General features: G+C 36.5%; 1 protein-coding gene across 1 annotated transcript in view; it reads right to left on the minus strand.

Annotated features, from left to right (window-relative positions):
• The window catches only part of trappc9 (trafficking protein particle complex subunit 9), a 292,239-nt gene that overhangs the window by 231,577 nt on the left and 43,536 nt on the right, over positions 1-17,126 (minus strand). Inside the window, exon 11 of the mRNA XM_079258776.1 lies at positions 8,282-8,367. Coding sequence (XP_079114902.1) covers positions 8,282-8,367 — 86 coding nt within the window. The remainder of the gene's footprint in view (positions 1-8,281; positions 8,368-17,126) is intronic.

Consider the following 17,126-nt stretch of genomic DNA (forward strand, 5'->3'; position numbering starts at 1 on the left):
GTTGGACAAATCTTAAGGCACAAGTGCCTCAAAATGGGTTTGCCTTCTTATTGCCAAGAAACTATTTCTCGTTTTGGATGGCAACATATAAAATAAGGATGATGGGTGATAGTTTTAAGAGAACTAGAGATTAATAAAAATTATTTTGATGAACTTAAATGCCCCAAATGTGGGGAAGGTCAGTTTATAACATAAATCCATGTCTTATTGTCTGAGTTTAAAAAATATACTACTGTTATTGAAAGGTGATTTAAATTTGTTCAGCAATGCATTAGTGAACTGCTAAAGTTCTCCTCTACCTGCTGACAAATCTTTCCCAAACCTTTAAGGTGCAACTAGAAACATAGTCAATAACAGATATATGGTGTTTATTTATTACTAAATCATGAGACTATACCTTTTACTCGGCCATCATTAATATACTCGAAAGACTATATTCTTTTAGCAGACGCTTGACATGAATGAATATAACTTTGCTCAAAATTAACTCATGAAACAAACTAACGAAACAGGCCTGGACAAAAATGATGGCATCCCTAAATGTTGGGGAGCTAGCAAGATGTGAAAGTGCCACCATGTCTTGGCTGCTTCCCTTCTGGCTCTGCTCCTTGCGTGATCCAAGCCTTTTTTTATTCGCAGCTTTTTCCACCAATGATTTTCTCTTTCTCGGCTGTTTAGCAGGAGGAGGCAAATAAACCGAGCCGGGTCGGGAAACCCTTCCTGCATTTTCTCAGCCATGTTTGCTTTCCGAGTTTCTTCTTCACTATTTTTTTTTTTTATTCTTCACTTCACTATTTTGTATTTTCATCCTAACACGCTATTTATATGCAGGATGTGGCTATCAGGTATGCGCTGCTGGAGGGGGAGGAGGGGAGCCGGCAGAAGAAGCTACGAAAGCAAAGCAGCCTCAGAAAATAACCTAGCCTCCTCCTCCAAGGATGGAGAGAGCTGACTAGCCAGAAAGCTCCAGTGTTGTATCATCTGTCCGGATGGCATTCTGCCAGAAGCTTTGTGGCTTTGTCGATATACACTGTGGCGAATTCCAATCTGGCTTTTTTTTTTTATTTGCTTTGAACAGTAGTTTTCTCCTTGGTCGTCTCCCATGAAGTCAACTTTGGCAGTGAGGGATGGAGTAATCTGACCCTGTTATGTGCTCGCAGATGGTCCTTTAGCCTTTGTCTTTATCATGTTTGTCTATGATTTTCTTTCTAATCCTCTGAGACTACTTTTTCCTTTGCTTATGTGGACCATGTTCAGCACGGTCAGCAAACAGCACAGTGACAACTTGTCACCCTTTAAAAAGGCACAATGACCGATGACAAGTTTGAAAAGACCAGTGATGCTAATTATAGGACACATATAGTTCATATCTTGTTACGGTCAAATTATTTGCAATCTTTTTAGGGGAACCGTCATTTCTGTCCAAGCCTTTTTCATTAGTTTAGTGTGTGTGATTTTTACCAATTCTGTTGAACAGCTATTCAATAGCTAAGTCTTATATTCACTGGTTGATTATTTCACTTTTTTTTTTCATTACTACTTTTGTCAACTTCAAGTTACTTCGGCAACTTTTGTTTTTCTTTTGCCATCAGTTTTTCTCCATGTCTGTACATCATGAATGTCAGTGAGCCATCAAAAAGAGTCAGAAGCTCAGAGTTTTAAGGGCAAAAGTTGTGAAGTCCTACTTTAATAAAATGCAATAAATTGATCAGAAATCTTAACTCAGCCTCTTATATTTTTTTCTAATCAGAACATTTTTAGTCCACCAGTTTCACACAGTCACATGTGAAAACTGCTACAAGCTGTCATATCAACCACCAGATGTGTTGTGATTTTAAAAAAAAAAAAAAAACCTTCCTGGACAGATGAAACAAATACACAGCCTAATAACAGATAGACACTAATGTGTAATCATGCCTTCTCAGGATTTCTGTATTTACATTCCCTGTACACACCGTTGTGTGCAACAAGGCAGACTGAGGTGATGTAATGATTGCATCAATTCCTAACAGCAGACACTACCTCACTGGTGAGAAAGGAGCCGGCGAACGGATCCTCTGAGGTGCCGTGGTTGTGATTTAAACGCTCTTTGCCTTCACATCAGGACATTATATGCCTTTATTGATTAGTGTCAGTATTAACCTATTGGTAACAGTTAATTTGCATTCTGCCTTCAAAAGGTTAATGAGCTTGTTTTACCAACAGTAACGATCGCAGATCTGATGTGCACCGACTTCATTCAACCGTTTGCAGTTAACCTTTTGTTTTGCTGTGACTGACGCTTTGATAATAGCATCTCCTTAAGATTATGATTTCTTTGTCCCAGTACATCTGATACCAACAGAAATACACAAATAAACAGCTTCCCAACATCTTATTTATTAACACTACACATTCAAAATCATCTTTAAAGCCGTAGTCATTTTAAAAATAACTAATATATATTCTGCAGCAGAGATTCTGTGAATCAATACTGATTTTTTTTTTTTACAAGATGAAGCTATAAACATTCATGACTTTGTTTTGTTTGTGGATAGAATGGTACAAGCCTCTTATAGTTTGGTCTGTAGTTAACAGCACCGCTTAAACATAAGAACTGCAAAGCAAAAAGCAAAGCTGGGTATTAGGACTGAATACATGGTGACTGAGAAAGGTCTGTCTGGCCAAATTATATGGTCACCTTGGTGAAAGAAGAGAGAAAAGTCACCTTCAGTGTGTGTGTGTGTTTCACAGGGTTGGTTTATGTGCTCAGGATAGATGGTTTCTTCAGTCTACCGCCAGTCACTTTGTCTGGCGTACAGATTAGCTCTTGGCAGCCTGACTTCCTCGCCCGCATGACTGTAGGACACCATGTGAGGTTCCCAGCTGCCATCGAGCTGTACAGAGCTTCAGTCTCCATCTGTGACCTGATCAATTCACCTCTAGATATGGAGCAATTGATGGCAGCATCACGACAGTTTCACCTTGTCCTTTTCATTGCTTTGGCTACAAAAGGAAAACTTAAGAAAATCTTCAATCTGTGGTTAGGACTTCATGGTTCCTTCAGCAAAGTGCGTTTACTGACATGCATTCATAATCTGACACAGTATTAAAACAGACAAAAGAAAGACAGATTAGAGCTATAGAGTATGACTTCCTTCTCCAATCAGGAGAATAAGATTTCTGCCAGATATTTCCTTCGTACAGCTCTACACTGTGTCAACTGCTGGTCGTCATGAGACATCACATCCACTTCATGAGTTGTAACCATCGACTGTATATAAAAACATGGACATAGCCTCCGTGACATCACCCATAGGTTTCTGAAGAGCTGAATTGAAGCTCGGTGGGCGGTTCCTACCGTCGCCATCTTGGCAGAGGCATGCATGTTGTCTCGCCTCAAAAATACAAATATGGGCAAAGAGGTGGAGCTGCGTGTCAGTGACCGTCATGGTGGATGATTGTTGCATGAAGTCAGAATTTCTATCACTTAATTAATGTTTTATTTGTTTTATTAACCTGCGTTCGGTTAGAGAGACAGTATTCAGGGAATGATGTATTTCGGGGAATGTGGGGGGGGCGTTGTTTGCTCTATGTCCTTGTGTGTGTATGACTGTGTGGAAAGAGCTTGCGTCTTTATTGTTTTTAAATGCCATGTTATCGACTGTTTTTTTTGTTGTTTCTTTTTATTCTTATGACTTGATTTTATCTTGTAAAGCACTTTGTGTTGCCCATGGCATGAAAAGTGCTGAAGAAATAAAGTTTGATTTGATATGATTCCATTTGAATTCGAGCGAACTCTGAGGTGCCTGTGGCGAAGAACTGACCGAGCTAACCAGTTAATGGAGGTAAGCGGGCTAAAGCTAAGTAAAGTTGCTAACCGGCTAAAAACCGCAGTTGTTCTTTTTACTTGAAACAGGAGATCGGGTAGCTGTCAATTAAAAGGACACACCCCCTAAATATTAAAAATTTTAGGATTAAATTACTTCTAAATGGGCGAGTTAGAAAAAAAATCACTCCCTCCACAGTTGTCATGAAGGTAAACCTGACCTATTAAACCTAAAATGTTTTTTTGAACCAGGCTGTAAACATGTTTATTTCTGCAGTGAAGTTGGCCTTTTTAACATGGGAGTCTATGGGGATTCGCTCTGTTTTGGAGCCCCTAGTGGATGAAGGGGGAACTGCAGTTCTTGGCACTTTTGCGTAGGCTTAACTTTTTACCGCCGGAGGTTAGCGCTTGGTTGTAACATGAAGTCATTTCAGATGTGTAGAGAACATGTTTCTGATTGATGTAAAGGTTTCACGCCTTTGTGTTGTCACTGGTTTTTCCAGCCGTTTAGAAATTTATCAAGATATCTTCAGGTTTACTCATCAAGTCATAAAAAAGGGAGACATGCTGAGGATGTAGGATAAGACGATAAGGAAAATGGTTTGTAAATATTTCATTTAGCTTCAGAACTCAACTCAATAGCTTGACCTCTTTTGGTCAAGTTGAGGCTATAAATGCTGATGTTTTATGATTTTAAGTGTTTCACACCTGTTTTTTCATTTAAATGGTTTATTGTGTGCTGTCTTATCTCCTGACAGTTGCAGTGTTTGCTAGGTCTCACTCAAAAAGAGACAAGTCTCATAGGACTTCATAGTAAAAAATAAATAAATAAAAAATGCCAAAATAAATTCCTTCCATCATGCAAGCACACACACAAACACACACACACTGAGCTGTATAATCTTTTAACACCCCATTCCCTCTCCACACCTTACAAAACAGGACTGTCAGACACAACAAAGACATCATGTTTCTGTATAATGGCGATGGAGAGATTCACAGATTCGAATGGTGGTGGGAGAAAGACGTTTGAGATGCGACTGTAGCGGTGGCTTTAGTGCTCATGGGATACAGCTGCCGGCTAAATACACAATGTATCTGTCTTGTGTCTGCATCTGCATGTAAACCAATGGTTACATTGAGTATTCCATACCTTATATCCTCTGCACTCGTGTTTTCAAGGTGCCTTGAACACAACATCACTATCTTTCTATTAAAGCATATCAAATCAGCTGCAGTTGGTAAACAGCAAACACAGAGGGAAGCAAGACAACAGGTAGAAAGGAGATATTCAGTATTTTACAAACAATGAATTTAAAAAGGGTTTTGTTAAATACCACAAAAACATTACATACAGAGAACAGTTTCAGTCAAAAAACCTCAAAAAAGGACTGTTTATGAATTGTCCAGGTATTTATTTTAATTAAGAGACCAACAGGAAATAGCCTGAATAAATTTTTTAGTAGAGAATGAAAAAAGAAAATGTAATTAGAAAGAAAACCTTTTCTGTTTATGATTCATTTATTATTAGGACTACAACAACTCTTGGGTTTTCTTTCTAAGTTGGATTCATTGGTTTGGGTTTGGTAGAAAACAATCAAGCATCAAATACATTCTTCACAAGGAAAGACAGAAGACATAATAATTGAGTTATTTAGAAACTGGATGTAGGCTTGTTAATTTTTTGTATAGTGTTGAATTGTTTTGAATAACATCATGAATCATATCAAACTGAATTGCATTGTAAGTCTCATCATAAAGGAACAGGTGTGAACTGTATGGGATTGTATTGGCGGGGCGACGTCACAGATTGGGAATCACATGGTGGAGCCAAGTGGAAAATATGAGTGACACAGTGGCGCAAAAATTCCTGATGAACAAAGAAAATCTGATTATTTTGACTGATAAACAACAAGATTATTGGTTGATGAATGCATTTATTAAGTTCAGTTTTCGACATTTACAAGTTTTCATTTTAAATCAACATGGAGAGGAAGAGAAGACTGTTTATATTTTATAGAGTTGTCCGATTTATATCCTAATTTAATTTAAAGGACAAGGTAATATAATCTGATGCAACTCAAGTGTGGACAGCTTTCCTACTTTGCGACTGTTTGTGTGTGTTACGGCCCTGGCCTTCTGCTCTGTGGGCTGATATGCAAATGGGAAGAGTCCAGCACAGTTGGATGATTGGCCACCAATCTTGGTCCTCCTGTACCATCGTACTTCCGGATTGGTGGACTACCTACCTGGAGTTTCATTCCATTGGCCACAACCTCCAACCCTCCTATTTAAGGACAATCGGCGCCATCATTTGGGGCAGCTGTGTCTGACGGTGACAGTTTGCCACCTTACTCTGTTTTTGAAAGGTCTGGCTGGCTGTGGACTTACAGAGCCTTTTGCTTTGTGGTTTGACTGTACATTGTGTCTTTGTGGTGTTGTTTTTTTGTTTTTTTTTTCTGTAGATTTACAGACTTTAGTTTTGGTTTTCTTTGTGTTTTGTCCCTTAGCGGGATTTGTATCCAGTGCAAACTGCGTTTTTGGTTTAAAATTCCTTGTTTATCTCAGTAGATATTGTTTTATCTCATTTCACAGAAATAGTTGCGTTAAACCTGGATTTTTCCGCTTTTTTTTTTATTTTCCTGTAAATAAATTCATTGTGGAACTTTTGCTTTAATTCCCCTTTTCTTTTTGTGTTCCCACCCCCTTTTACCCCTAGACCCCACGGGGGTGGTAGCAGTGTGGAGCCTTTAAGATTGCTTGCTTTTTTTAAAAGCCGTGGTATTTGTGAACTGATTTTGGAGACTGGACCAGTTAGATTTCGTAACACTTGGTTGTTCTGCGTGGTGAATTAGTTAGTGGTGCTACTTTAATTGTGGGTTTGTTTTGAGGTCGGTGCAGTCAGTTTAGTTTCATCTCTATATTTGAATGTTAGTTAATTAGGCTGTTAAAATTTTTTGGGTTTTTTTGTTTCTTTGATTTAAATGCCACCCCCCTCTTGTCTTTCCTGTCCTTTCTCCAGATGGGAAAATAAATTCCCTGTATAACTTCACCTTCTCATCTTGGCATCTTAATTTTATGTTGCGGCTGCTAACCCAAGGAAGCCGGGTTGTAGCACTCCTCTATTACTGCACTTCCATCAACGACTTGTGCTTATCAAGATCACTTAGTCACACCTAGCCGTCTGCAACTAATTAAAAAAAAAAAACCACAATAATATCTTTGTCAGTCATATAAATGGGATACTGCATCATTTTACTTCATAAATAAATGAAGTGCAGTCTTAGTAAATATCTGGCTCATAGAGTTTTGATGGAGACAAATATGAATCTAGGGACCTCTAGCTGGTGATTACAGGTTTGCAATGACTCAGATTCCCAGATGTTGTGAACTAAGGACCAGCTGCATTCCCAGTCTGTGACAGCGGGATTTCATCAGATGATGTAGGGAAGCTAAATCAGCCAGGGAGACCTGTCCAAGTTTATTTGGCATCAGCTCTGAGACAGCTGCTATAATTAAAAGGCCATTGTCTCTGGTCACCAAACTTTCATGTTAATTTGTTCCTGACTTTCCAAATAAATAAGGCAACATCAGCGCTGACAGGTAGCATATTATTCTCCATTCTGTTTGCTCAAAGAAGCCTTTTCTCAGTTGGCTTTTTTACAGCTTTGGATTTAAAGCTTTTCTCACATTGCCTGTGTGTGTACAAAATATTTAGTAAGTGTGAAACATAATGAATATATTATGAAGAGAGGATACAGAAGTGCGGCTCTACGCTTCATATCAGCTGAAGGTCTTGTATGAGAAAATGCTCTAAACTTAAACAAATCTGGACCCCTGATGTGTGATGCCTCTTTAAAACCTTCATTTTGCAGACCGACTGAGAAAGAACAGTTTTTTTTTAAGAAACAGAGACATAAACAGAGAGCATTCCTGCTCTGACAGGATGTGAGGGAAATAATTAAAGTGATACCACAACAAAATGGTATGGTTGTAAGCTGGAGATGATTTTCATACTATGTGGACTACGTCATTAAAAAATATATAACACAAACAAGAACAAAGAAAATCTGTTTTTGTTCTTGTTTGATTTGCATCTCAGAAAAAGTCCAAAATGATTCTGATTTCTGATATAACTATGTTTTGTTTTTAGGTGAGTGCAGAAGAGCAGCCTGTTCTGTTTATGATCAAATTGATAAATAAAAATAAAATGAATGAATCAAATTCAAAATAAAAAGTTTAAATTCAAAATGAAATATTAAAATCTTCAAACAAAAATTTTAAAAGTGAGTTTTACTTTTTTAAATAAATGAAAACAATTTTAAAAGATGTAAAACTACAAAAACCAAAAATTTAAAAGCTAGAACAAAAATTTTAAATGAAAAAAAAAAAAAAATACAAATAAAACATGGAAGACTTATATGATTCATTTCGATTGTACTTTGACATTTTATTTGAATGATTTTCACCAACCATGTTCTCTACACGAAGCTCGTAGGGCATTGGGTTGTAGACCATCAGTTGAACTTCACAAACATCTCCTTGAACCCACTGGAAGTCTTCAAAACAAACAAAAAGACAAACATTATTTACATTTGATGGAGATTGTTATGGATGCTGATTAAAACATGAATAAAAGCAGGTATTATTCAGACAATCTCTGAAATCATTCAGAAATTAAGCTTTGACACTTGTAGTAATCATTATAACTACCTTACTCATTGGTCCAAAGAAAAACCACAAAAGATTGGCATGAGTTCAGAAAAATAAATATTTTATGTGACTGATGAACTGAAATTAAGTCCAAAAGCTGAAATATAAAAACAAGCATCAAAGATGCAGCAATATTTTGGATTCTGTCAACAAGACAAAGCGTTTCTGCAGTCCAAAAGTACCACAATGCAAAATAACCAACGAAAGAAAGTGACATTTTTTTGTGTTATTCATTCCACTGACAAGGTCAAATTTCCTTTTGCAATGTCCCACATTAGTCTTCAACCCCGTAACAATTGTCTATGCATTTATAATTTGTACAATTTGAGCACAAAATTCATTAAATAGGAGTCCCAAAGGCCCCAGAAGGACCGAACTGGACATGTTGATGTGGAAAGACCCTTAAACTTGTTCCATCCTCCACGAGAACCGAGAACTTTGCTCTTGTTCTGGAGGCCTGAGAAGAAAATGACGTCATTTTGTCCTCGTGGACGCGTTTGAAGACAATTCTCGACACATCAGGCTTGCAGAAGACTTTTCTGTGGGACTCTGAAAAGTATCGTGTGATTGGTTGAACATGTGAGGTGGGCGTGGTTAACACGTGAAAGAATGAAGCGGAAAGTTGCCATTTCCGTATTTTTTTCTGTTGCATGTAAAACTGATTGTTTTAATGAAACAGCAGATCGAGGTGGTGAGAAAGTACGAACATTTTTACAACAGGTGGCATTAAAACACACAAAATGTACAAACCACCCTGCTGTGGATGAAGTTGCTCGCTAAATATGAAACAACCGGGTTCATTGCACATAAAAGCAGACATCGCCCCCCGCAGTGATCCCTCCCCGCTGCAGACCAAGCTTCTCGTGGAGAATGGACCAGACAAAGATTTTTTTCTTATTCTTGCAGCCTCAAGAGCGAAAACACAGTTCTTGCTTCTCATGGAGTATTTAAGAAGGTTTGGTTTTGAGGAACAGCTCTTAACCCTGTTAACAGAGTAAAAGCACCAGAAAGGATAAATATCAAAGAACAGCTCAGATAGATGCAGTGAACACTTCTCTTTAAATAGCAGTTTCACCTAAAACATCACACCAAAAGTAAAGCACCAATGAGATCAAGGCAAATAAAAGCTGCTCAGATCTTAGGTTGTTCACAAACTACAAACACTACAAGAAATTATGAGAGGTGGGATGTAGAGGTATGTATTCACCTTTAAACAGGTAAAAACCTGCAACTAATCAATTAACACACCTTCTCAGCAATCATCAGTGCCCTGCCACACAAAGAAGCTGCTTTTATAGACATACTGACCCCTGGATCACAAAGACAAATCAAATTTTACAATCAGTTTGGTCATTTTATGGTATTGATATATTCTTCAGTACTTTTCACCATAATGACAGATCAGGATGGATAGTCAAACCAAATTACATTAGCACCAATTACCCTCCAATGCATGCGATATAAAAACCAATGCCACATTTTTTTTTTACATGCAATATTTTCTAAAGACATGTACAGAGACACTTTTGTTTGTTTCTTATATTAATTTGATTTTTTTTTTTAATGTAGTTTATTTACTGCATCTATGCAATAGAAATATTCAAATAATATATTGTAATATTTATATAAAAGAAATATTCTATAAACGCTGACTTGTATCATTTTCTTGTCGTGTATATCACTGAGGTAAGTTGGTAATTACATGTACGTTGGGGCTGTGACGATACGCTTTTGTCCCAATTTGATGTGATTCAAATTTTTTGGGTGCCGATTAAATTTAAATTTAATTCGACTCTCACAATTCTTTGATATTGCTGATTTTTGTAGATTAAAAACAAAAAAGGTGTAAAATAGTGATTTTTCTTGATTTCATTTAGGAAAAAAAACAACACAGCATCCAGACCATCATTCTGCTGCTATAGCGCACAAGAAGACAAGTAAAAAGTTCAATAAAAATAATTTTAAAAAATGACAAAAATTTTACAATGGATTATTTTGATTTTTTTTCTTAAAAGAAAACACGTTTTTAACAAATGAAATTCTATTTTAAAATTGTCAAGCAAAAAATTCAGATTTTCGATTATTGGATTGGATTTTCCCACCGCTGTTTGTGTATTTATGAAATTTGATATTGTATTTGTTTATTGATTAGTTAGTGGTAGTGTATTGGGGGACTCTTCTAATGTCCAATGAAGTGGAAAAACTGTAAAGATACCATCCTCACTTAAAAGTAAACTAAAAACCAGCCTTTAAACAGGTGTCCACTGTAGTGGACACGATGCATCAAAGAGTTAAATGGTATCCAGAGAAATTTCTTTGTTTTTTTTAAAGAATACAATAAATAAGGTTTCCAGAAAACCTATTCATCATTGTTCTGATGAAAAAGAAGAGACTTATAGAGGCTCTATCAGTAGGAAAAAATAATTAAAAGTAAAAAATAAAAAAAACAACTGTAGACCATATTGTCTACTGTTGTCAGACCACTTATAGGCATGCTCCTGTTTTGAAATGCACTACATTCTCGTTTATCTGGAGAGTTCACTGCTGTAAACAGACCTGTAAAAAAGCCCTAAAAATCATACCTCAGACTCTAGCAGGAACAAGGATTTATGGAAGGGAAACTGCAGCCATGCACAATGGGAAATTAAGCCAGTCAAACTAAAGATATCTATAATATGACTGTCTGGAAACCCCAATACTGCCCGAGGTCTGGCTCAGAGGCATGCTCTAATAGCCAGCCAATTCGGTGGGAAATATTCCTCAGAAAATAGAAAAACAAAGTGAAATGCTTCTATATTATTTGTGATTCCTCAGTCTTTATTCTTCAAGTGTCCATTAACATTCTGCACTGATCTCCTGAAGGTTTAGCTCCTTGAAACCTTGCAGTACAGAGCAATCATAAATCTCCTTCATCTGTGGATAGTTTCATATTTCCAGTGTTCGAATGTGTGCACCTTGCCTCTTTTGAGAGGAAATTTTTTGGTCGAACCATCCTTGCATACTGTGAAAATCATAGTTTATTGACAAAAGACAAAGTTGAAGATTAACTCGTGTTACTGCACCCAGCAGAGAAATAGTCCATAAAGCTATCAGCAACATTACTGAATAATGCATGTAAACTAGGCGAAGGCGCTGAAGTACAATCCATGCATGTCAAATAAAAAAAACTTCAGCAGTAGATAATTTATATATAGATATATAGATAGATAGATAGATAGATAGATAGATAGATAGACATACATATATGTATGTATGTATATATATTATATATAGATATATGGATGGAATATATATATATATATATATATATATATATATATATATATATATATATATATGATACACACACACACATATGTATATGTACATATACTAAAGGTGGGACTTTGTGTTAATTACGATTATTTAATTACAAATAAATTACACAAAAAATGCATTTTAATCTTGGAACCTTTGTCAGGGCATAATTTCCTGGTACATTGATTACACTGATGCACAAGGTGCCTCCGCTACTATCTTAGGGTTTGGCGCTATATTTAGCATGTTTCAGACCCTTCAGTTAGTCTATTTAAACACAAACCAAGCATCAAGTCCACCGTCTTTTTCTGGTGGTTTGGAGCACTTTTGTTGAGTATCAATTTTTTTTAAAAAAACATGAAGTTGTCTGTTCTCCGTTAGCAACACCAACTTCTTACTCCCTCCCACCGTTCTAAAGAACACGTAGGTAGTTCAGTCCTCATGAAGCTCCATGCTGCTGTCAGAGCAGGAGGTGATCACCTCTGCTGCAACATCAGATTGAAGTTTCCCCTGTCCTTGTTCACTGTCAGATATTAATGTCTATTAATGAATAGGAAAGTCATATGTAGTAAATAGGCTTTGGGCTTCCTTCTGCTTCCTCTTAAACAAGGTTTACTGTTACACAAATGTGAATCTTTGGTCTTGTATTATAATTACTGTAGATGGGTGTAGGATAAATAAATTTAAAAAAAAAAAAAAAGAGTGAATGAAACATTTAAAAAGTTAAAATTACTCTAACATGATGTGGACCATTGATTGGAGAATAACTGGAGTTGTTAGTTAAAGCATTTGAAATAACACTAACTTTGGGTCTGTTCAGTTTTTGGCCAGGATGTTTTCTATTTCTTTTTTACTGTTTTAATAGTTAAATGCATTTCTCCGGTCATTAATAGAGTTTAAGTGTACAATATTAATCTCTTTTTCTTTTGTTTCATTTCATCATCCCTTAAAATAATTTAAAAAGAAAAAAGTTGCTTTGTGGGCAAATTTTATCATGTAATTAAAATGCAATTATTTGACATTAATTACAAAGCCTGTAATTAATTAGATACATTTTTTAATTGAATCCCACCCCGAATATATACATGTATGTGTGTGTATGTGTGCATATGTATATTATGTACGAAGTGTCCATTATCACAAATTTCCATCTGACGGTTTCCTCCGCGAAGTCCATTAACTTCTGATGATGGACACCTCGGAGGGCATTATCCCGCTTATACCATGGTCACTCACAAAGAAATAATAGAAGATCAATTACTAATGTTGTTTGATCAGATACATTCATTAGTAACCATGGGCCATTGTTTGACATAGTTTTTCCAAATATTCTTTCTGCTTTCTATTTTGTTCGTTTGTCGCTAACATTTCTGTTGCCACAGTTACCAATTGGCGTTTGACCTAGCGCAATGATTTATAATTATTCAGCTTTTGATGGAACTTTTTCTAACTGGTGCCCATTATCACTTTTTAACGGACACCCTGCAACCAATCAGAATCGAGTACTCACCCAGACCATGGTATAAATATTAAAAAAAATAAATCTGCAGATGAAGATTTGTGTCTTCCTTCCACAGCACAGCCAAACATTACAGTAAGAAAGATAACATGAGATGTTTGGAGGTTGAGTTAACAACATGGACGCTATCTTTTTTGTTTTTCAGTTTTCTATTTCTAAACCATATTTGAGATGTGGTAAAGGACCGTAATGTCCTTCTGGGGGAGGCCACTGCTGTCTGAGACAGACATTTCCATGGAGGGGTGTGTTTGGTCTGTGGCCACATTTTAGTCAGTGGTACTCATTTAAGGTTTCCCAGAAGGAAATTGTGTTGTGCCAAATCTTGATCTGCCATTGGTTTTAATCCACTTCTGCACACATAATCCTTCAGATCATAAAGCTGATGTTTAAAACAGAACTCATCCAGACCTATGAAGTCTTTCTCAAACATAAGATGTACTCTGAAATGTACTGAGTGACATGTACCTTTCATCCAGAGCAAAATACTTGTTTACTGCAACTACAGTACCCTTCAAACACAAGAACATGTCTTACTTCCAGTTCTGAGTTTTTCCAAAGTTTAAGGACAAGTCGTACACTGGAAAGTTACTGCGGATGTGAACATTACTAAGCCTTCCTAAGTCAGCAATTTAATCTTGTAGTTATTGTTTTACTTCAAATCCAGTACAGTTGAGACAAGAGTCAAAACAATAGAAAATATGTCACGCCATGCCAGAAGGAGTAAAAGTCCCCTCCCTGCAGGCCATTTAGCACTGAAATAGATAGCCTTTCACCCACATCAGTGTGTGGATAGACAATCCTTAAAACTGAGTCTCAGAGCAATTATAAAGAAACAATCTCTTGTTTTATGAGCAAACATCAAACTGATTCACAGCATACGATTTAAATTGAAAGAAATGGACGAAGAGAAATCATTTCTGTATTCACACACATCAATATGTAGACCCTATCAAGCAATTACAGGTACTGGGACTCTCTTTAAATAGAATTAATGAGAAGGAAGAGACTATTTAAATGATGGCTGTCAAGGTCTGCTGCTATAGAACGTTGTGAAGTATAATCCAGTTCTGAACAACAGCCATATATTTCAGTCCACGAACATTTTCTATGTGAAGAAAATATGAATATGCCAATATCAAGCTATTGTTTTATGTGTAATGAATTGGTCATAATCGTGCAGCCCTCGTTTGCAATTAATCAATCATTCAAAGATTGGTTTTCCACCTCCCACTGTGCTGGGAGATGTTTTGAACAAGTTAAGTGAAAGTCATGACCTTATTAGCTAGCAGCCAGCTGACCAGAGACTAAGAGAGACTAAGGGACTGAGAGGAAAGAGATTGCTGGAAGTAACCTCCAAAATCCAACTGTCCTCCAAGGTAAAATGTCAGATTACCTTAAACCAAACAGATAGAACTGTACATGAAATGTACAATATAAAATGACAGTTTTTTATTGTTATTATAAATAACAGGCCATCCATTTTTCTGTAAACCTTTCATGTTTTACTGTTTTTCTATTGTTACATTTAGATATTTTTTCCAATTTTATTGTCTGCTACTCTTTTTTTAATTGTACAATCATTCATTTTATTATTGAACATGAGAAGTCACATATAATTCTGTGGTTTTAATCATTTGTCCTGATAAGACCTTCACCTGCTATGACTTTTTTCCAATTCTTTTTCCAATTCTAAATTATTGTTCTTGGTGTAGAATTACTCTTCTCAGACTCCTGAGCAACAATAATCGTCTAAACTCCTCGCTGATGCCTTCCCTTCCTAGCGCTGTGCTAGGAAGGGAAGGCATCAAATGGGGTGAGTGATTTCTGTTGATGCCACTCACCCCATTTGAGTGGGATTTTCACATTTTAGTTGGTTTTTTGTTCTCATTTTTTGCTCACTGTTTGCTCACTTATTGTTACAGAGGAGTTTGTGCAAGTCTGCTTCCAGCAGTATCCTCTGTCTCACCCAGTATGGTAAATTCATTTACACACAGATTGTATCTCAGTTATGGTTCGCTTTGTTTTAAAAAAAAAGCATTTTTAGATGGACAAATCTCAATTTTACTGAATTATAAACTTGGTTTAGTTTGATTCTGGTTTTGCTATTTGATACCATTTTTGTGAAGATTTCTCTATAATTTAAAAAAAAAACAAAAAACAGTTATATGGTGTGAATAAGGTAAATTTGTGGGTGGTTTGTGGGCTAATTGGATGCTTTAGGTAGATAAAAAATTTGTCTTGGGCTTGAAATGGCTTATTTAAATTTCTACATGCTTCATTATAATCCTCTATCAAACAACTTGGCAACTATTTTATCCTAATTAAATTGAAACATAAAACAAAAAAAAATCCTACAAGAGGATCAAAAGCACTATTAATTGTTGAAACAAGACAGATTTAATAAAAGATACTAAATATATTTTATTTACAATGTTTATCAATGTCTTCAAAACAGCTTTAAGTAGCAGATAATTGAACAAGATGCTACAATATCAGGAATTAACTTTTTTTTTCCTCTGAAGCTTCTAAGAAGATATTTTTCAAAAGAAAAACTCCAATGAAATCCAACATTTCAGACATTTTGTGAACTATGTACTGTTATGCCACCTTATTAGGTACATCTTTTCACTAGCTTGATAACAAATAAATTATCAGTCAATCAGCTCAGTGCCTGAAGACATGTTTAAGACAACTTGTTAAAGTCCAAACTGAGAATAAGGAATAAGAAAAAGGAAGAACTGGGATTTACAGATGCTGAATGCGACGTGGTTGTTGATGCAAGACGGGCTGAACTGGGTACGTCAAAAACTGCTGATCAACTGTTCCCATAAAACCATCTCAGGGGTTTACAGAGAATGGTCTGAAAAAAAGAAAATATCCACTGAGCTGCAGTGTTCTTGACCAAAATGCCTTGTTGATGTCAGAGGAGAATGGGCAGACTGGTTGGAATTTATAGAAAAGCAACAGGAACTCACAAAACCACTGGTTCCAACCAAGGCCTACAGAAAAACATCTCTGAAATCACAATTCATCAAAACTTGAATCAGCTGGTCTACAGCATCAGAAGACCACACCAGGTGCTACCCCTGTCTGCTAAAAACAGGCAACAATTACAAGGACTCACACAAACTGGACATAATGGAAAAATGTTGCCTGGTTTGACGAGACAGCTCCACATTCAGATGATACACTCAGAATTTGGTAGAAAACATATGAAGCATAAAGAAATGGATTCCTCCTGCCTTGGATCAACAGTTCAGGCTGTTATAGGTGGCGCTATTGTGTAGGGGAAATTTTCTTGGCACACGTTGGCCCCCTTCGTACCAGCTGACCATGGTTGATCCACCACAGTCTACCTGATTGTTGTCCTTCCATTTAGACCACAGTTTAACATCTTGTGATGGAAACTTCCAGCAAGATAGTGCACCATATTACAAAGATCAGATAATCTCAAACTGGTTTTTAGAAGATATTCTCTGTACCACAACGGCCTCCCCAGTCACCAAATCCCAATCCAATGGAGCAGCTTCGGGATGTGGTGAACGGGAGCATTGTTTGAGATTTCAAAAGAATGTAAAATCATTATGGAGAGAGAGGCTGAAATCGCTGTTTTGTTTCATTTTGTTGCTGTTTTTTTTTTTTTTTTACATTACAGCAACTTTCCTTCTTCCTCTATTCCAACATGTGATGTACATAAATTTTGCAAATCCAAACACGGCTATTGTAAAGTTTGTCTGCAGATCAGATTAAAGCAGAGGTCTCCAACTCCAGTCTTTGTGAGCTACCATC

This window comes from Telmatherina bonti (assembly GCF_933228915.1).
Source record: "Telmatherina bonti genome assembly, chromosome: 19".
Classification (NCBI taxonomy): Eukaryota; Metazoa; Chordata; class Actinopteri; order Atheriniformes; family Telmatherinidae; genus Telmatherina; species Telmatherina bonti.